Here is a 20,814-nt window from a genome sequence, read left to right on the forward strand (position 1 = left end):
AGCCGCAGGAACTGGCGCGCAGGGCGCACCCCTGCCCGGCACATGCCGCTCCCGCAGGCAGCTTCTGCCAAGCAGCCACTTACCTTCTCCCTCCCACAGGGTCCGCAGGACGGTCCTGCTCTAGCCTTACCAGGGAGGCCACCTCTCTACCAGTGTTTGCTTTTCCTCCCTGTCCTGCCCCTCTGAAGTGGTTGCTCAAGCCAGGCTTTCCTAGCTCACCTAATTTGGGGCTGCAGTGGAGCACAAGGTATAACTCCCCGTGGAGCACAGCCAGGCTTGTGAAGCTCCGAAATAACCCCCACGCCTCCACCCAAAGCAGCGAGCTGCATGAAAATCTGCTCGAAGAAAAAAAAAAAAAAAAAAAAAAAGAAGAAAAAAATAAAAAACACATGTAACACCTCGGACGGCCATGGCGGCTCGCACTGCAGCACCGCAGCCGGCTCCGCGCCAGCCCAGCCCCGGCTGCGGGCCCGGGGAGCTGCAGGCCTGGCGGGCCGGGCCATCCCATCCCACCCCGGTTGCGGGCGGGAGGGAGGAGGCAGGGCAGCGGCTGCCCCGGCGGAGCGGCTGGAGGTGTTGGGGGGGGGGGGAAGCCCAGGAGGGGCAGGAGAAGGAGAACAACAAAGAGCCATGTGACAAGCGGCGGGGAGCGGCGGCTGCGCTCCCCCCCGGCGCGTTGGCGAGGCGCAGCGCAGCCCGCTCCAGGCGGGGAGCCGGCCGACGCCGCCCTGCTCCTCCCGCGGCCAGCGCTGCGTGCTCATTTGCCTGGCTTCCCCCCCTCCATCCCCCACAACCGCCTGGATTTTTTTTGGTGGTGGGGGGGGGAAGGGCTGTTGTTTGTACCTCTTTTTTTTTTTCCCTCAGCATTAAGCTACTTCCATCTTTTGGTATTTAGAAAAGCAAGCGAGCGGGAGGCTGCGGTGGGGGGAAGGGAGGAAGGCGAGGGGCGGGCGGCGTTATTTATAGGCACCCAGGGCTTCGCCTGCATTATGCGAGCTGCCTTTGTCCTCCCCGCCCGGCCGCCCCCCCTCCCTCCTCCTTCTCCTCCTCTCCGGCCGGGCTGGAGCGACGCCAGCCCCGTTGCCCGCAACGGTGCCTCCCGCTGCCGCAGGGCGCTCCCCAGAGCGGCCATGTTGTGCGCGGCAACCGCAGGGAGAAAAAGCCGCCAGGCGCCCCGCTCCCTCCTCGGCTTTGCCTTCCACAACCCTTCACAAAGCGGTGGGGGAAGGGGGGGGGGGGGGGGGGACGGGCAAGGGGAGAGAGAGAAGGGGGGGAGAAAAAAAAAAAAAAAAAAGACAAAAAAAGGCCATTTCCCTCCAGTGATCGGGACGCGAAGCGCCGCCAGGCAGTGGGGGAGAGCCCGCCTCGCCGCCGCCCCAGCCCTGAGGAGAACGCGGCGCCGAAGGAGAAGCCATGATGGCGGCTACCGTCACACAACATGGAGCGCGACCGGGAGCGCCCTGCCCGCCGCCAGCCGCCCCTCCCGGCGCCCGGGACACGGTGCTTCCGCAGACTTTCACATAATAAAACCACCAGACTTCGGCGGGGAGGCCATTTCATGGGCTGGGTGGCTGCACTAAAGCACAACCGCTGTGAATATCAACTGCGTCACGGCTCTCCAACTGTAAAACTCAGGCTGCAAAGGGTCCCTCACTTGGAAGGAAACTCCCTCATTTTGGATTTACTTCCAGACGTCCTTTTTCCCCCCTCTCTCCAAGTCACTGCCTCTCGGTATGAAGGATTTTACAGTGCTTCTTAGTGAGACATCCGCCATTAAGACTCACCGTCTTGAAAAACACCCCCCCCCCTTTTGTTGCCTTTTTTTGTCGAGCTTCTGTAATTAGACGGATAAAACACGTAAGGAATCCCTACCACCACCACCACCGCCTTTTCGCCTTTTTTAAAATCAGCCTCAGTAACATCTTACTGTTCGCAGGCAGATATTTTTTTCCTTTTTGTGTGTGTGCGTTCAATTTAACAGCCACGTAACGCCTGCAATGGATTCACGGCGTCTCTCCGCAAAAAAAAAAAAAAAACCCAACAAAAAAAAAACAACAGGGCTGAGGACGACCAAGCGCTTTGTGCAGAAAAAAAGAAATCCCTCCCTGAAAATAGACGTTTTCAGAGACGCTGTTAGATGTATCTGAGGAGAAGGAGATCGCCACGGCTCATAGAGACGACCATTAGGAAGGATCTTGCCGCCCAGGACAATAACGTTAGCCGCACAGGCCTGGTCTGTATGTTTCTCTGCAAGGGCAAAAGGGTTTATACTTACCCGCGCACCATAGTTGAATGCAGCTCTGAAGGTGAAGTTGTTAACGCTTTTTTAAAATAACGGCTATAAATATGTATGATCTGTATCACCACTTCTCTCGTAAGTTTGCAAGTCAAAACGGATCTTAAGATAGTTATGGATCTTTGTACGGCAGTGGTCTAGCATCAAAAAAAAAAAAAAAAAGGAAAAAGCTATAGAAAAAGTTGTCCAGCTATGTTGACTGACCATACGCAGCGAGGACTCCTACTCGAGGCTTAAATCTACCTTCCTGTGGCAGATTTACTCTGTACATAAAAAGGACGTTCAGTGTTTTTCCACAGAGCACACAGACACTAAAAATATTCTCCTAAATAGCTTTAGCCTGCACACGTTAGTGTGAGATCACCTGGTTAACATTTACAGGTTGTAAACAGCTTTTAAGCAACTCTTAGATATTCTGCTTTATACTTAAAATATTTCAAAAAGCATAAAAATTGGTTTAGAGAAACAGACAAAAACATAAGACATGCAAATGCAGGCTTAGCAATAAGGACCACTTCAGTAACATTAACATGAAAACTACACTTAGCAAGGACAGAATGGATTGGGTACTTACAACGTAAGAGGAAAGAAAGGAAAAAAAAAGATCAGAGTAAAATTGCCTTTTTTTTTTTTTTTGCCAGAATTCACTATTTCTATGCCTATATTTAAAACATTACCTTATAAGCACCAAAGGAGTTAATAAAAATGGCCAGGAATCGTGTTTAATACAGGAAATGCTCTCTAAAATTTATTTTCAGCCATCGAAAGAGCTGTATAAAGCTTAAAAACCCCCAAAACAACAACAAAAAAAATCAAAAATAATGTATTTACTTTTTTTTTGGCATTCGAAATTGTTAACTGCTGACATAGGGCGTGCCGTGACCTAGTTACACAAGACAAAGATGGATCCCGAACCGTAAGGGAAAAAAAAAAAATTCCGCATTTTTTTTTTTCTAAGGTTTTGGTTTGTTTTTGTTTTTGTTTTAAATCTTCCTTCTTCAGTGAGTCCTCTACCGTGGTGCCAGACATGACCACCACCCCGAGCGCTCCCCGCAAGTGGACGGTGTGGATTCACATGGCGGATCCCCCTTTTGGAACAAAGGAAAAGCCCAGTTGGCCATTTCGCTCCATTGCAGAAAAATGGCTGCCTGATCTGTTGGCCTCTCCTTAGCTGTCTGCTGAAGGATGTTTTTACACCGCCGTCTAATAACTCAAGCCCCATGGAAGCTGCTCGCCCATTGGCTGCGGCCGCCCCGCTGCCTTTAACCAGCCAATTGCCCGACCGCGGCCGAGCCGCCGCGGCCCCGCAGCCCCAGCGCGGCCGCGCCACGAGCCCTCCGCGCTCCGCCCGGCTCCGCGCCCCGCCGAGCGGCGGGGGGACCGCGCCGACCGGCCTTTAATACCTAAAACAAAATGGAAGCTCCCCGCTGATTGGCTGCCGCCGGACCCGGACCTTTAATAAGCAAAACTGCTCCCCAGCCCTCCTCCCTCCCCGCCATCTCCCAGCCGTGTGTCGCCGAACGGCGGCGCGCACACCCCCCCCCCGCCGCCCCCGTTGCCGCCGTCCCCGTGTCCCCCCCCCCCCCCCGCCGCAGCAGGGCGGCGGGCTCCGCGCTCCGCCCGGTCCGGGCTCGCCGCGAAGTCTTCCCCCTACCAAAAAAAAAAAAAACCAACCCTAAACTTGTCCCACCTATAGGTCCATCTTGTTTAGAAACAGTTTGCGCTAAGGTAAATGCAGCGGGCAGATTCCACTCGCCCCCCCGCATGCCGTTAACCCCGGGGCGGGGAGGAAAAAAAAATAAACCCACCCCGGCGGCGGCCCATGCGGCGGCGCTCGGCGGCAGCGGGGCGGCGGCGGGCGGCCGCGGGCCGGGGGCTGCGCGGCGCGGCCGCCGTGAATGTGCAGGCGGCGGAGGGCGGTTAGGCGTTCGCGGCGCTCGCAGCGGTGTATTGTGGGAGGCCGCCGCCGCCAGCAGCGAGCACACACAATATGTGGTGGCTCGCGAAAACGGGAGGCAGGAGCCTGGCGGCCAGCCCGAGCCGGTAACCGGCCCCATGTGAGACGGGAGCTCGCCTTTCGCCGCCCGGAGACGATCGGCCGCCGAGCGCGATGTCTTTCCGAGAGATCAAGGCGGGGGAAAAAGCCAAGCACCCTGAAGATCATGGCAAAAAGCAGAGTTCAAGTGAGATTGGGTCTTTTTTTTTTTTTTTTTTCCCCTCCTCCTTTCCTCCTTCTCCCTCTCTGCCTCTTGTCTGGCTGGGGTGGAGGGGGGACCCGGCTGACAATTCCCCCATTTTAGGGCTCGCTTCGCGGTGGATTTCCTCCCTGCCTGGGTGTGTAGAGCGGGCGGCTCGTTTAAAAAAAAAAAAAAAAAAAAAAAAGCCAACAACGAAGAGGTCTTTGTTGAATTATTTTTTTTAACTTCATGGTTTTCCGTGTGGGGTTTTTTTTCTTTTCCCCTTCCCCCTTCCTCTCCCCCCCCCCTCCGTCCAGGTTGGATCAACGGAATGGAGAACAGCACGCAAGCCAGCACTTCTGTCGAGAAAAGAAATCACCACTGGAGAAGTTACAAGTTGATTATTGACCCGGCTCTGAAAAAAGGACAGCACAAACTCTACCGTTACGATGGGCAACATTTCAGCATGCCCGTGAGTGGGGGGGTCGTGGGTTTCTCCCATTGTGTTGTGTCTCCCCTCCGCCTCCGTCTTACCGGCGTTTTGGGGGATTGGGGTCCCTCCGGGTCGTGGTAATCCCCGCATGTGTGTGGGAGGGGGGTCTGGGGGGGGGGACACACACACACGCAGCCACCGAAGTTGCTGCCACCTGACACTCTGTGTTCAACTGTCAGGAGCCCGAGAAGGAGCCCAAACCTGCGGCTTTATTGCCGTGTTTCCAATCTGTGTGCATTTCCCAGCAGTATTGCAATTTGACACGTGTGTATATGTGTGTGTGTGTGTGTGCTTTCCCCTTCCCTTGAGACAGCCCGTGCTTCCTTGGGTTTATTTTTTTCTTTTATTTGTGTCTTAAATTTCAAGCCCTGTTATTGCTGGTTTTGTGCTTTCTCTCCTCCTCCTCCTCCTCCCAGAATTCGGGAATCGCTCCTGTGGATTGTGTCAGGGATCCCAGAATAGGGCGAATATGGACCAAAACTAAGGAGTTGGAGCTGTCTGTCCCCAAATTCAAGGTACTGCCCCGACTTTGGGGTTTAGCTCTGTATTCTTGTTTGTCTGGGAGTGAAGCTTCAGTTCCAAATAGTTTAATGGACCGTCTAAATGACAGTCATATTCCTATTAACATTATTATTTGGCAAAGTGTTTAACAATAATCCTCTTCTATAAAGATAACAAGAAATCAATGCATCTGTCTAACGAGATCACTTGAAGGTTTTGGAGCTGTGTCTTGGGGGCTTCTTAGGCGGGGGGCAGTGAAGGGGGGCTCTCTGCTGACAGAACTGCTCAAAATATGTATTTGTAGCCCAGAAAGGAGCCTGTTTCAATGAATGGCTGCAGCAGCAGGGGCTCTGCTCAGCTCCGGGGTTCATCCCAGAGCCTTGGAGACAGTTTTCTTTCCCCAAAGTTTGCAGGATGCTTTAACCCTCTCCCTCCCGTGCCATCCTTATGCCATCCCCCGCACTCCTTAATGCTGACGATTATTTTTTTTATCACCCCCCCACACCTTGTACCCGTTTCCAGATTGACGAATTTTACGTGGGGCCAGTGCCTCCCAAGCAGGTCACCTTTGCCAAGCTGAACGACAACATCCGTGAAAACTTTTTGACCGACATGTGCAAGAAATACGGCGAAGTGGAAGAAGTGGAGATTCTCTACAACCCCAAGAACAAGAAGCACCTGGGCATTGCCAAAGTCATCTTTGCCACTGTCAAGGGTGCCCGGGAGGCTGTCCAGCACCTTCACAACACCTCCGTCATGGGCAACATCATCCACGTGGAGCTGGATACGAAAGGTGAGGGGCTGGGGGGGGGGGGGCACGTTTTGGCTTCGCGCGTCAGTGGGTCGCAGTGCCCCTGCCCGTCCCTTTCCCAAAACGAGAGGCTGTTGCAGAGCCCGGCGATTAAAACCGCGGGGGGAGCGCTGCTGTCCCCCTGCGAGCTCTGCTTTCTGGGGCCTTTGCAAATCACGTGGAGCCAAATGTGTTGTCTGTTGCTAGGAGACAGCCCTGTAATTTGCAAAATGCTGCCATCCTGCCCGTCCCCTGCCCCGTCCCCTGCCTGCACCCTGCCCTCGGAGCCCTCCCGTGCCCCACATCCCCGTGTCCCAGGCTGGCCCCGCTCGGTCACCTCCCCCGGCCTCCGCGGCACCTGGCTTTTGCAAACTTGGGATTTTTTGGGGGCAAAACCTTTGCGGGGGGGGGCGGTGTGTGTGTTTCCTGGGAGCCAAATCTCTGGATTCTGGCGGCGGCAGGAGGTCTGGGTGCTGTCCTCTGCGTGCCTGGCATTTCATTGATACTTCGCAGCAAAGTGGAGGCTGGCAGCAAAAGAGTGCACACGCAGCACTTGTCAGTGTGTGTGCGAGTGTGTAAGTGTGAGACTGGCTCTTAAAGCGACAGGAGCTCCCAGTCCTGGAGGTAACCAACTCTCAGCCCCCCCCTAGGGAGCCCGGTAAAGTTCCTGGAAGTATGAAAGCGTTGCTTTTCACCACTTTGTCTTTCTCTTTCTTCCAAGCGTGTTAGTGAAGGGTTTTGCTAAAATGTGCTCGAGTTTTAGGAAATGTCTAAAGCTGAGGAGGTGTAGATCAGTTGCCGCTTGTACTTCTTCATTGTGAATGTGGCATGTCTAGTTTAAAACTGACTTGCTGCACTCTTTCTTGGGAAGAGGACATTAACACCGTTTTCTTCTATTTTTCTTCTGTATTAAAAAGCTTCAACAGTTCAGTGCACAACCTATACAGCAGCTGGTGTGCCACATGTGGTAAGAGGGTATAGTAGGATGTTTGTTGACATTACTGATCACAGTTAGAAGAAAAATCACAGTAGTAGTATAATTATTTTCTATTGTGAGCTAGGCTTGACCTTACATATGTATACTTGGAAATTCTAGCATCAGTTTTTACAGACAGGCTCCTTCCCCTGCTTACTTTGAAATTTGAAGGTTAAAATTACATTGAAGAACAAATTAACCATTTGTAGATTTAATAATGTAAGCTGCAGCAGGCTTCTAAGTGGTGGACGTCGTAATGAGAGGCCCTTTAAACGCGCTGATTGTACTGCATTCCTACTCGCTCTCCGTTTATAAACTACTCTGCAAGTCTTGAACAAGCAGCTGTTCAAGAAAGTTAGCTGCGCATCAGGGAAATGAGGGTGTTTTATGCTTCTGTTTGTTGGGAGAAAACATTGAGGTCTTAGTTTCAAATTGTGTTTTTGTTTTGTTTGCCAGCTGTATGCTTGTAATGTTTTGGGGTTTTTTCCACAGTTGCATCTCTTTCATTCTAAAAGAGTAAGACTGTCAGTGTGCTATCATCTGTCGGAATCAAGTAAAAATGTTATTCCTAAAATAGTCTTAGCAGGTTAGGACATTCTTAAAATATATATGTATAGTTTTCTTTCTAGTATTCGGCTTTTTGAGAGAATGAAATGTTGGTTAAAACTTGATTTTCATAGTCTAGCAAAATGAATATTTGGAGCGAAAGTGTTGTTTTATCTGTCAGGCCTGAGGATCTGTAACTAATAAATCCAGTCTCCTCATCTAAGACAGGTTAGTTTAAAGCAGCTTCTCTGTGCCTCAGTTTACCCACCTACAGAATGGACACACTTAATAATTACCTGTCCTTAGAGAAATAGGTAGGAATCACTTCACATTCATGAACCTCTTTGAAAATGAAATTGTAAGTTTTACTACATTATATTTGGGATCCAGGGAGAATTATGAAACTTTCTAAGAATTACTTTGTATTTATTTAAAAACAAGTTTTAAAGTAAGCCTAATATTTCTCTATCCACAACATTGTAGTCTTATCCAGGGGGTGGTGTGTGTTACTATTTCAAGCATCTCTTCAAGCTCTTGTAGTGAAGAGATCTATTTTGTCATGACTTTAGTTGAAATAAAACAGTTTACATAGTTGAGGCTGTGGCTCAAGACTTTGTGAAATGAGATTTGATGACCAAATAACCTCATCTGCAGCATTTATTCAAGATAAATGAGTCTTTTCCAGTACACATGATTGTGCTAAGGGGTGCTTTGCTCTCAGGTTGCATGGAGTGATTCATAGGGAGTTTGGGGTTTGATCCTGCAAGACTTCCTCATGAAAGTAGTCCTGTTTAGGGGCAGATCTTGCCCGAATTTGTTTTCTGGGCTCAGTTGCTGGGTCCGTCCATTTTCTGTGTATTCTGTATCTTTCAGAGCAAAATTCAGACAGATCTGATTCTGTTGCCTTTGAAGCTGATGATAGATTTCTTACAGACTGGAAAACTAATAGGATTGGGTTTTTGTAGTAATGAAAAATCCACTATTAAAAAAATGGGTCTTTGTAGAATTTCAGAATGAAAAGGCTAAGGCTCAGTAACAATATATGGGATGTTTTTTCTCCGGCTTTTATTCCTCGAAGGATGCCACTGAGCACACCTTAAACTCTGTGTGTGTGTGTGTGTGTGTGTGTGTAGGATTAGTGGCTGTAACGGTTCTGTCCTCGGCATTCCCATGCATCGGGTTTGTGTTAATAACAGCCGGTTTCTACTAGCAAGGTGTGTTGGGAGAGCTTTCTGAAGTGGCTCTGGGTGTTGGCAGAGGCTTGTCCCTTGGGTGAGAGTTTCACTTCTCAAATCTGCAAGCTATTTCCTTGGCACTGTGGAGAGGAGGGAAACTGCTGCTCTCCAGAAAGCATGGTAAAGAGCAGAGCTGCCAAGCAGCCTGAGAAGAGGAAAAAGGATTTAGAAACCCCCTCGTCTTGGCTGGAGGAGGGAGTGTCTGACTTCGCTTGCCCAGCAGATTATTTAAAAATGACCCCTGTGAGCCTCAGAGGTGGTACCTGCTCCTCTGCTGCACAGATGCAGCGGGCTGGGAGTGGTAGCAGCGTCGTGCGGGTGTTAGGAATATGTATTTTTTACATAGGCTGTGTTATTTCTGTGTAATCAGCTCTTCCATTGTGGTCTGTGCAGGTGAAACCCGCATGCGATTCTATGAGCTGCTCGTTAATGGTCTTTACACTCCTCAGACCCTTCCTGTAGGCACTGAACAGGATGTATCGCCAACTGTGAATGAAACTCTCCAGGTATGTTTGCTTGGCTTTTTTTGAAGAATAACTTTCTAGAAAATTCCAAACGAATGCGTCATTAACAGTAGTGTTTTAACACTTTTAATTTAGCTTCTTTTTTTTTGTCTTGCCATGTTTCAGTGGATGTTACTAATTCACATTTAAATATAACTTGCTCATAATTGCCGTAGCAAATGTAACTCTCTGTGAATGCAGTGCATGCGGCTGATCTGTATGCTGGTGTCTGCGTGGCTTGGTAAGTGGTTTTTGTCTTTTGGAATGAAAAATACCTACAGAACCAACAGTATGTGCCCTATTAACATTAGAAATTCCTGCAGTTAAGAGGACTGGATCAGATCTGTCCCTGAGATGAGATTATTCCCTTGAAGTCAGGGGGAATGATTTACAACGGTACATTTGGCCTAGCGTCTGCAGTATGTAATCCTTAGCGTGTTCGTTCTTCAGCCTTGCTTAAAGGCTAAAAGATGGAAGGTGTCTGATCTTGAATAGTGGCATCAGTTTTCCAGAATCTTAATTAGTTGCTGGAATCAGTTGTTAATAAAAGCAGTGGACAGAATTCCTGAGGGCTTCCAGAGGTCCCTCAGTATTTAGGGTACGATTATCTAAATGGTTTTGTGCAGTTGTCTGCTTCCCTGTGATCCCCCCTGGGATGGGAGGACGAGGGGGAAGTGAAGCCTGTTTGTGTGAAGTCGGCAGCCCCCTTGACTTGTCTAAATGTACTGTGGCACCTGATTGTGGCTTAGGAACCCACTTTAAGGCATCAAATTTGAAAGAGATTTGGCAGAGATTTTTTTTTTTTTTTCCTTTTCTCTACTTCTCTGCACTGTTACAACTTTTTAAAATGCCATCATTTCATTAGTTCTGTGATCAGATGTTTTCAGGACAGGTAAGAGCTGTACATTGAACGTGAAAATCCCATTGATCTGAAAAAAATGAAATTCTCTTCTCTCACCAACCACCCCAACAGCAACAAGGCAAAACCCCATTATCCTTTAACAAAATCATAAAGAGGCTGATTCTTCCTTATCTCCCAGCAAGGTGTTTTTAAAGGCAGGAGGGAGGCAAGTAATGATTTTGCTGGGAGCCCCGCTATGAACAGGGCCTGGCTTTTCATTTCTGCTGGTTACATATCTCAAATAAAAATGGACCAATTTTTTCTTACCTCTTTTTCAGGATTAGCAGGAAAACACTTAATTGATGGCATCCCCCAAAGTAGTCCCTGCTGTAATTATCTTTAAGATTGTTTCTCTAGATATTGTGTTCCTGTATTATATTATTATCCTGAATTGATTTTTTTTCCCAGTTACCACCAAAATTACTGCTTTGTGGGTAACTTTTAACTGTTTACATCATGTTGTTGTCGCTAGAATCTGCCAACAAACTTGTTTGCTGTTGTAGTTTAGTAAAATACTCCTGACATTTGCTTTCCCTCTCACGCAGAGCAGCAAAGACCTGACAGTTCTGTGAGCCACAATCCCTGCCTCCAGGCCATATCCAAACCCGACTGAAAAACAATCCACATCACATCTACACGAAAGGTGCAGGGATGTGGATTTTAGCGGGAAGCACGTGGCTGGTTCCTGACCTTTTCTGTGGGTTTTAGAACAGTTGAGGAAGAAACTTTCCCGATGTCCATGTGGTCATGATCTCTAGGGTGTCACACCAAGAGCAAGTCTGCACTATTGAGGGGGTGAGATGTGTGTGAGCGTAGCAGACAGGTGAGAGCTCAGCTTGAGTTTGATGGTGCTGGCATGTTACAAGCAGGTCATTTTAAGTGTGTCTCCACTTACCTGTGCTTGGGAGAGGAGCACCCAGCCTGTAGTCTCACCAGTTTGCTATCCTGGTGTGCTTTTGGGGAGTTGGAGCTCAGTCCTTCCTCTCTTGCTACCAGAAGGATTCTCACTGAACTCTTGCTTTGCATTATGGAAAATTGATCCTGGTGGTGATGATTAGCATGGCACTGCTATGACTCAGCAGAGTCTGAGTTGGAACAGGGCTGCTCCTAGAAACCCCCCGGAACGTGCCTGCAAAGTGAGTTGCAGAGCAATTACTTGACTACCCTGTAGGCTTGTAGGGTTTCAGTTTCAAATGCTGTAATCAGTAGTGTTCTACCTGAGCATTTGTCTTTGGGAAGGGGTTTAAAAAGGTGTTTCTGGCAGTTGAGGATGTTTCATGCCTTTTATACCTGTAGCCTTCTCCCTTGTTGTTACAGATGAGCATTTGGTAGAGAGGTTGGTGGGTCAGCTCCCTCAGCCGGACCAACACAAAGCCCTGCTGCATAGGTTTGGTTGCAGGCTGCCAGTTTGCTGTTTTCTGTGTTTGGATTTGTTCACAAAAAAAGATAAATTGATAATTTCATACCTCAGACTTTTCTTAATTATCTTTCCTATTTGCCATTTAGACAAGCCTTACACAGTTGATAGAAATTGAAACTGTTTTAGCTAAAAGTATTGTGCAAGTCTCTTGTTCACCTGATACTCTTGGGTACAGCTTATAAGGAATACTGTTGTATCTGCTTTCTTCTTCTTTCTCTTATAGACAAGTTCCTCTTTGCTTGCCTTTTTCTTTTAAATCAAAGGGATCTGTTAATAATGGATAATGGTTTGTGTTTTCAGGGATGCTGTAACCTATTTTTTTTTTTTTTTCCCATGGAAATATCTGCAAACTCCTGGGTACTCAGCTCCTCTGAAAACCAAACAGATTAGACAAATATCTTTTAAAAAGTGTGTGTTTAGGTGCTGTTCTCTCTTCTGTTTTCATAGTTGACGGATTCCCTGAAGCGCCTGAAAGACAGTAACCTTTCTTCTGCGGGATCATCTGTTACCCCCAACAGCAGCACGCCGTTTTCCCATGACACAGCCTATTCCAGCTGTCGGCAAGACACCCCAAACTCGTACAGCCAATTTACCCCACAGTCCCAAGGAACACCTCACACCCCACGGTTAGGGACACCGTTTTCCCAGGATTCCACCTATTCTAGTCGTCAGACAACGCCCGTGTACCATTTTGGGCAGGACAGTGGGTACAAACCCAGGAGGCACGAAACAAAATTTACAGATGCCTACAACCGTCGACCGGGACATCACTATGTTCATAACGCGGCAGGTGTTTACCGAGGGACGGAGCATCAGTTTAGTACGTACAAATCCCATCAGCAGGAGCCAGTTCAGTTCTCTCACACTCCTCCCCTGAGCCACTCTAGTTCTTCGAGCTACAAATCTGCCTTCTCTCCCTACCAAGCACCAGCTGTATTTCCCCAATCTGACGAGCAGCAGTTTCCCCAAACTTCCAGGGAAACGGAGTACCGAAGACCTGCGCCGCCTCCCACCGAGATGGTGGTGGAGAGCAGCACTGCCACGAACATCGATTTTGTCCCAGTGAAGGAGAAACAGGAGGAGCCTCCGCCCTTGCCCGACTCAAACTCTGTTCCTGAACCGAGCACAGCGTCCTTCTCTCAGACTCCAGAGAGAAGCGAGACCCCTGGCACCCCCACCATGGAGTCAGAAATGCAGCATAACAGTTTAGACTCAAGGATTGAGATGCTCTTAAAAGAGCAGAGAACAAAGTTACCCTTTCTTAACGAGCATGACTCAGATAACGAGATCCGAATGGAAGGTAGCCCTATTTCCTCCTCTTCTTCCCAGCTCTCTCCCATCCCAATGTACGGTTCAAACTCTCAGCCCAGTTACAGAGGTCAGACACCTTCCTCACGCCCTTCCAGCACAGGCTTGGAGGACATTAGCCCCACGCCATTACCTGACTCTGACGATGACGAGCCCATCCCTGGGACGGCTTCTCTGAGTCAGAATTCCCGGGGGACATCAGAGGCCAGCATGACTCCCATCGATCAGCTGAGCAGGACCTCCAAAATTGAGACTTCAGAGGCTAAAGAAATGGTGCCTGGTGACCAGACTCCAACATCAGAAAAAATGGATGAGGTAAGTGAGCTAGAACTGAGTTATGAAGCTCCATGTGTATGCCCAGAGCTGGACAGGGCAGGGAGTCGCTCTTTTAGAGTGTTGCTGGTGTGTAGGATTTCTTGTGGCTTTTTCTTTTACTCAAGGCAGCTGGAAATGAGTTAGACGTGACACAAAGCGATGGTCTTAATCAACTTGCCAGTCTCCAGCTTTCCTTGTTTATAATAGCAGCCTGCTGCAATTTATAGCTTCAGGAGAGCTCAAGGACTGCACAAGCCGTGGAAGTTTGGCCAGTGCTCATGCTGTGCGAATGTCCTGGGTGTCGACGGACACTTAAGCCACTAGAGGAGTTAATCGAGCACTTTCTGCCGTTGCGTCCCTGAGCGTGGGTGTGTATGTGTGCACACACTTGCTTAACGGGGCTTTCATGTTATGCCGAAGTATTGAATGTATACTTTGTTTGATAGCTCTCCAGCTATTTATGCCATCTGGTTTGAATGGGAGACAGTTGCTGGGTTTTAATACTCACTTTGCTCAGTTGAAAGGGGGAGGTAGTTGGCTTGTGGGGGATGTGCTTCACGGAGTCTTCCAATAATAGAGTGGGGCTTGCTGCCTCTGCTGGGGCATTTGTGGCTGAAGGGACAGCGAGAGCTTAACAGTGTGGAAAGGTGCCAGCAGACAGAGAAATTACGTTGCATGGCACGTCTGTTTGGGAGATCTCTTGCAACAAATGTGAGTATCACTGCAGTGGATGTGTTGGTCCTATTCTGCTGTGTCAAGGAACGGTCAGAATACAGATCTTTGCAAATGCCAGACCCTTTCTCCTTAGTGTGTATAATAGTCATGCAAGCAAATGAAAGTGCTGTCCCTGGTGTGCAAGATCTGGTCTGCAGTAAGGGGACCTCAACCATCCTAGAGGGCTGATCTTGTGTAAATGTCCCCGGTGTGGTAGATCAATTTAATTTGCTCATGAAAGTTTGCTGGAGTTAAGCTGGCAGGATAGATTTCCCTCCAGTGGTCTGCAGTTTTGAGATTTTCACCCGAGAAGCAGCTGCATTTCAGGAGAGGAGGAGCTTCTATAGCTATAGGCTTTGCAGAGTGCTTAACTGGAGGAAAAGTGCTGCAGCAATAACATAGTGCAGGTCTCGGTGCTAAATAGAAAAAAATTGTAACTGAATATTTTATTTTTTCTACATGCCTTTCCAAACCTGCTTGTCCTTGCAGTTGCCAGTTTAGGCTTTGAAACAATTCAGCCGCTTGAGGTCTCATTCATCATTTAGGCTGGCCTAGGCTCCCCTCTTGGGAGGCAAATCTCTGGCTGGTGGGACCTGATGATGTATTAATTAGCAATGGAGTTTTGATTCCTTGAGCTCAGTCTGGCAGGCTTGAGAGAGGATACTCTTAGTTTGTCTGAAAAAATTGAGGAAGACATCCCTCATCTCCTTGCCATTCTGGGCTTGTATCTGCTGTCCTTACTCTTGTGCAAGAGGGTTGCAGCCAATTCTGAGCATATTTAGGAAGATAGATGAATGCCAGCATGGTATGTGGGGTCAGGCACTTTCTGTAGCTGAGATCAGCGTTGGGGGACTGGCTGGGATGTTATATTTGTGCGTTTTGATATGGGGCAGCATCGTGCTGACGTTGAAGCCCGTGTTAAGGCTTTGTCTCCTGTTAATGAGATGCTGGTGTCAGAAGTTCATGTCGATGGTTCTGTGATACAAAATGATGTAAATGCCTTGATCCTCTGCAGGAGTCAGAAAGGTGGTAGCAGTGGCTTCATGCAGGTCATTGCTGCCTTAATTGGCGCGCCCACCCCCCCCCCCCCCCCAAAAAAAAAAAAAAAAGTTTGATGTTTGTTGTGAGAGCTATTAATTCAACCCTCCTCTTGGTTACAGATCACACTAAGCTGTTCTGGCATGTTTGAAAAGTTGCCTGTGCCTTTCATTGCTCCTTCTGATGCACAAAAAACGATCTCCATGTGTTTTTGCTTCCTTCCCCCACCCTTCTCCCCTCCAGTTTTTTGCTTTAGAAAAAGGCTCTCCTGGCTTCTCTCTCTTCTGCTGAAGGAGTGGAGCTGAACAGTGACTTAACATAGGCTGAAATTTGAGCTGCAGCTTTCCAACTGAGTTAGAGAGGGGCATTGAGTCTGTCTGAGGGCTGGAAAGCTGAACCTCCGCTTCAGCCTATTGTGATACCACTATTCAACTTTCAGTCCTTCAGAGAATCCTCCAGCAAAACAGAGGGAAGGCAGACCCGAATATTTCTAGTGACTGTGTGGCGTGGGGGACAGAGCAGAAATGATACATTAGCATAGGGAGGGCTCATTAACTATCATAAGGAAGCAATAAAGGGCAGAGAGTTTGAACTTATTTACTTCATATTTGGCTCTTCAAGGGTTGGAGCAGCCCCAGGCCCGCTCTCTTTGGGCGGATGCTCTAGCTGGGAAAAATCTCGGAATTCATAAGGACGCCAGCGAAGTTGCAGGGAAGTTTTTCCTGAGACAATAGGTGCTTTTCAAAGACCTGCTCCTGTTTCCCATCAAAACAAGCACGATTTTTGTCAATAATTGCTGATATTGGTAACACTTGTTCTATAGGTGAAGCGTTGTCAAGTCGCCAGGCAAGTTAGCCACCCGAGACTTGCCGTAAGTAAAGGAGGTAGAGCCAAGCCCCAGCAATTGCACTGATTTATCGTGCAAGACCCTGGAGTTTGATTTCAAGAGCTGGTATGATACTCCTAAGCCAGGGCTTGGCAGGGAGTTTGGGTGTGGGAGGGGAAGGGCTGTGAATCTGTCTGCAACACCTAACTCCGACTGATCTTAGAGCAGTGATTGTGGTCTGCAGAGAAAGTCCTGCTAAGCTTAGCCAACGGACAAGTGCCGAGAGGTGGAACAGAGCAGAATGTGGGCAGCACGAGGTAGGAGGAGAAAAGGGATCCTTTACAAACAGCACAACCTGCCAGCCAGGAAGACAAGGCAGAGAGGGCTTTTTCAAGAAACTAGAAGATGGCAAGGAAAGAAAACAGCTGAGCTGCCTTGTTACTTTAGGAAAATTTTTGGGAGTAGCAGTGTACAAACTTCCCTTCCTATGTTCCTGAGAGATAACAAGGAAGGAATTGTAATAATTTATTTTTTCACAGGATCTTTGCTGTTTCAGAAGTGCAAAGGTTAAGTAAGTACAGTTTGACGTTTTGACATCCCATTTGAGCCAGGTCTTGTTCTGGCTTGGCTTGTTACAGGAAGAGGCCCTGCCTGTGTGTGCTAGGGAGGGTGACGGGATTGTAACAAGTGTATGGATGATGCCTTTCATCTTTCAGCTTATCTGAACGTATTAGTTTGTGTGCACAGCCAGTGTGTAATAGGAAGTCCGTATGATTGACAATGGTATTTTTCCAGATTTATAAGTACAAAAGTACTTCTTAATTGAGGGATCAACAGACTTCTGTCTTCCTGGTAGTTTGGCTAAGCATGTAGTTACTGTGGTGGGAGGGTGCCTTAAAAATACTGAAGGTAATCATAAAAATAAAGATCCTGAAACATGAATGAGGTGAAAGCAGTTCTGCTGCTTGCTGTGAATTTTAGCAAGTGGTTTGGATAGCAAGCTGGAAGTCACGCAGTGCACAGCAGCCCTGGAGACCTGAAAGCCACTGCTGTCACCAGCACCCCTCAGTGTCTCGCTCGGCTGTTGTGAATGTTTTTAATACCGTGCTGGATGCCGAGGTGCCTCTTACAGGACAGCATCAGCATTCCTGTGACAAGCTGTGCCTATGCAGCAGATCCTCTCACGGTTACCGAGGGAGAATTTCTGAGCTGTGCTTACACATAGATGAGGTGGGTCAGGCTCAGCCCTATAGTGAGCTCTGCTGAAGTCTCTGAGGTTACATCTGGGCTGAGTTTGCACTTTGCATTGAAGTATCTTCATGTTCTTGCCTGGTCGCGGCCAAAGAAATTTATGTTGAAGTGTCACATTGTCCCTCCAGACCCTTAGCAGGGTGAGATGACATTCTCTCCAAGACACTGCATCGTGTCTTGTGCCGCTGCATCCCCATCCAGAACGGGCTGCTGTTAGTAGCTGGTGAATGATTCCCCTTTCCTACAGAGCCAAGTTCAACCTTTAGTTGTCACAAGCGCCTCCGAGAGCGAGCTGTCCAGGCAGAGAGAGGAGCTGCAGGGGATTTCTCTGCCAGCAGTACCTGCAGTGGTTGCCCCAGGAGTGGTCGGTGCCCCTTGGAGCTGTGCGGTGCAGGAGCGAGTAGGTCTTTGCCTGCAGAAAGTTGCTCTCTCGTCCTGTACCCTGCTCACATCTGTGGATTGTGCGGGGTCGGAGGCAGCCCCGTGTTCCTGGGACGTTGACAGCAGGTTAGATGGAGCCTCCTAAAGATGAACCTGAACGTGCTCTACTAAGGGATGTTTCTGGGCTGGAGAGTGCAGAAGTGATTTATTCAAGGTAAATGCACATTAAGGTTGAGAAGGTAGAGTCTTAAGAGCCAGGAAATTTGATACCTTGGTTTCCACAGTAACTGTGCAAGAGCCCTTATGCCCGTAAGTAGCTGTTATGTATGTATAATATATATGGGTACGCTTGGGATCCAATTTACAGCTAGAGTGGGATTTCATCATTTCTGGAGGGAGATGGGGGGAGTAGATGTGGGGAATGGTTGCTCTGAATGTATTTTTTTAATTGAAGAAGGGAGAAAAACCTGAGAGCTGTGATTTATGACCAGTCTTGTAAACACTTTTTCAAATTTTCCTGCCTCCTGAGCTCTTGCGAATGCGATCATGCCTGACAGAACCGGTTCCTAATGGAAACTCAAAAAATAGGTATATGTTATGACCATGAATTTCCAGAAATGCAGCCAGCCAATGCCCAGGCAGCAAAGATTTGGATGACTGCTGTGGTTTTACATGTGAATTACACCAGCCATGCTAAACCTGTGAAATTAAAATGAGAGCAAGCTGCTTAAACTGTGGGTTCAGTTCTGCCCTCCCTGACCCAGGCACAACACCAGCGAGAAGCCACAGGGACTTGAGGGGATCTTGCAGAGTGTGAGCTTGTTCAGGAAATAAAGGCAGCACACAAATCCCTCAAAAGGTGATTTAAGTCTGAGACTACACTGGACCCTTTCGAGACCTCGGAGATCTGTTCAGCCTCTGTGCCCAGAGGAGGGAGCACACTGGGGCAGGACTGCAGCCCTCCATCTTCTCAAGGATGCTCGGGGCTGAGGGTCAATTCCCATTTAACCTGCCCAAGGTGAGGATGTCCTGGCTCCCAAAGCAGTGGAAATGCAGGGTATTGTTATCTTAGCGGGGTTTTTTTTCAGAGCCGATACTGGAAGACCGCAGGCAGGGACTGCTTCTTTGTACGTCTCATTAATTTACCACATGACAACCTGCTGCTCCTACAAAAATGTGTACAAAGTAGAGAAGTCTCTTCGTGTTTGCTAAGTTGTGTTTGAATTTTGACTTTTTATATTTGTCTCCAGTTTGGTTCTTGGATTTCTTGCAAAACTGGTGGTTAGCGATGCAGAGGGCTTGACCGGCCAAATCCGTTCAACATAGGAAGCAGCGAGAGGTCACAAGCCCAGTGTCAGTTTTTAGAGCTGCTTTTTCAGAGCAGGATTGCAGAGGATTCACCTTGTGTTCCTAGTGATGCAACTCCTCATACGTATATGCTCATGGGGGAAAAAAACCTAAACGGAGAAATATTTGACTGTTTATTGTTTGGGTTTTTTGAATAGCTAACAACTTCAGTAGAATGAGAGAACATGTCTGTTGTTAGTAACAGAGCTAGAAATGGTCAAATGCTCTGGAGTGTAACTGAAAAATAGAAAGTAGGCTGTGGTTGAGAGGCTGAGTGGTTCTTTCACTCTCTCATACCAGGCCAAGACTTTGAGGCTTTTTGCATTTTGCATACCTAATAGAAATGACATTGCCATCCCTTTGTATAAATCACTGTTGCTGATTATACTGTTGCCACTAGCTCAGTTTAGTCTCTGTTTTGGCACCAGTGACTTTCTGTAAATTTTCAGTTCCTGGTGGACTGGGTATGTATAATTAAATTGCTTGTTAATAGGTAGAGCGTTGCTTATTTTGTGTTTATGTAAGCTTGGCTGCTCTGGAAAGTTAGAACCAAACTGCAGTGTTTACCTATAGCATATAGATTATGGCGGAATAATACTTGCAAGTCTGAGCTCTGCAGACCATTTGCCCAGCCCTTGGCATCTTCCTTTTGCTGCTTACAGAGTTCTTCCTATTCTTTTCAACACTCAGGTTTTAGCAGTGACGATATTGATGTTCAGATGTCATAAATGCAGACTGTGAAGCCTCACATTGAAGTGACACATTTTCCTCACAGTTTCTCCAACCCATTATCATTCTAGTTGCATTTCACATCTGATGATTGTGAAAAGTGACCAAGGGAATGCAGACAAGTTACTGGATGGCAGAGTGTGCTGCAACATGCAGTGACACTGAGAAAATGTGCCAGTGTGTTAGGTAATGAGTAGAAATATTGAGAAAATAATTGCTGTTAACATATTGTGCTGGCAGCCGCCGGAACAGCACTAATTTCTGGGTCTGATTTTGAAGAAGACGGAGCAGCCGCTGTGTTCTATATGTGTCTGTGTCTGACACAGAGCAGTGAACAGACGAGCGCTTATTCAAATTTCTGCTGGCTGTTGCCTTTCCTGGAGTCCTCTAAATAGATACAGTTCATCAGTAGAACGTTTTTTTCTGTATGCATTAGTTTTGAGTCCCGTGACTTTGCCACCCCCCTTCTATTAATTTTAATTTTGAGTTTGGGGTGCTTGTTTGTACCGGGTGAAGACAGGGCAAAACTCAAAATGAAACCCGTGAGTTCGTTAACTCTGCGCATCACGTACCTGCCCACGAGGGCTCCTTTGACCCAGACATGTTACTGCTGTCTCAGGATTTATTATGAAAGTGCAGTGCTTGCTTTTGGAAATGCCCATTCATCATGAGAAAAAGGTTGCTCACATTTTTTCAGCTCCTAAAACCAAAGTATTTAAAAAAAGAAAGAAAATGGTTAAAAAAAAAAAAAAAAAAAGTTTTTTATTTGCTTGGTGCTAAAATAAAGCCAGCGGCTGCTTTCACAAGTTTCCAGCAGTGCAGACGGGTCTGATGAGGTCAAGATGAGTATAAAATAGCAAGATGGCAAATTGGGGTTTCTGATTTCTCCTCAGGATGGAATAGGTTCGCTCCTCTGGGCGTTGCAAAAGTGTTGCTTCAGGAGCAGTTTAAGTAAAGGAAGTTGTTCGTGGCTTGGGCTTCAGCAATCGCTCTTTGCGTCGAGGGCACTGTGAGCTGCGCGCAGGCACGTTGCGGGGAGGAAATGAAACTGCTGCTTGAACTCGAAG

The 20,814-nt window shown here is 47.9% G+C and overlaps 1 protein-coding gene across 3 annotated transcripts in view; it reads left to right on the forward strand.

The window, feature by feature from the left end:
- Positions 1 to 4,406: 4,406 nt before the first annotated feature.
- Positions 4,407 to 20,814, forward strand: part of SETD1B (SET domain containing 1B, histone lysine methyltransferase) — a 51,123-nt gene continuing 34,715 nt past the window's right edge. For all 3 annotated transcript variants that reach the window (XM_086474072.1, XM_086474073.1, XM_086474074.1), the window contains exons 1-6: positions 4,407 to 4,479; positions 4,791 to 4,945; positions 5,383 to 5,481; positions 5,990 to 6,260; positions 9,408 to 9,520; positions 12,286 to 13,461. In XM_086474072.1, coding sequence (XP_086330198.1) covers positions 4,407 to 4,479; positions 4,791 to 4,945; positions 5,383 to 5,481; positions 5,990 to 6,260; positions 9,408 to 9,520; positions 12,286 to 13,461 — 1,887 coding nt within the window. The remainder of the gene's footprint in view (positions 4,480 to 4,790; positions 4,946 to 5,382; positions 5,482 to 5,989; positions 6,261 to 9,407; positions 9,521 to 12,285; positions 13,462 to 20,814) is intronic.

The sequence above is a fragment of the Leptosomus discolor genome, chromosome 16 (genome assembly GCF_034619465.1).
Source record: "Leptosomus discolor isolate bLepDis1 chromosome 16, bLepDis1.hap2, whole genome shotgun sequence".
Classification (NCBI taxonomy): domain Eukaryota; kingdom Metazoa; phylum Chordata; class Aves; order Leptosomiformes; family Leptosomidae; genus Leptosomus; species Leptosomus discolor.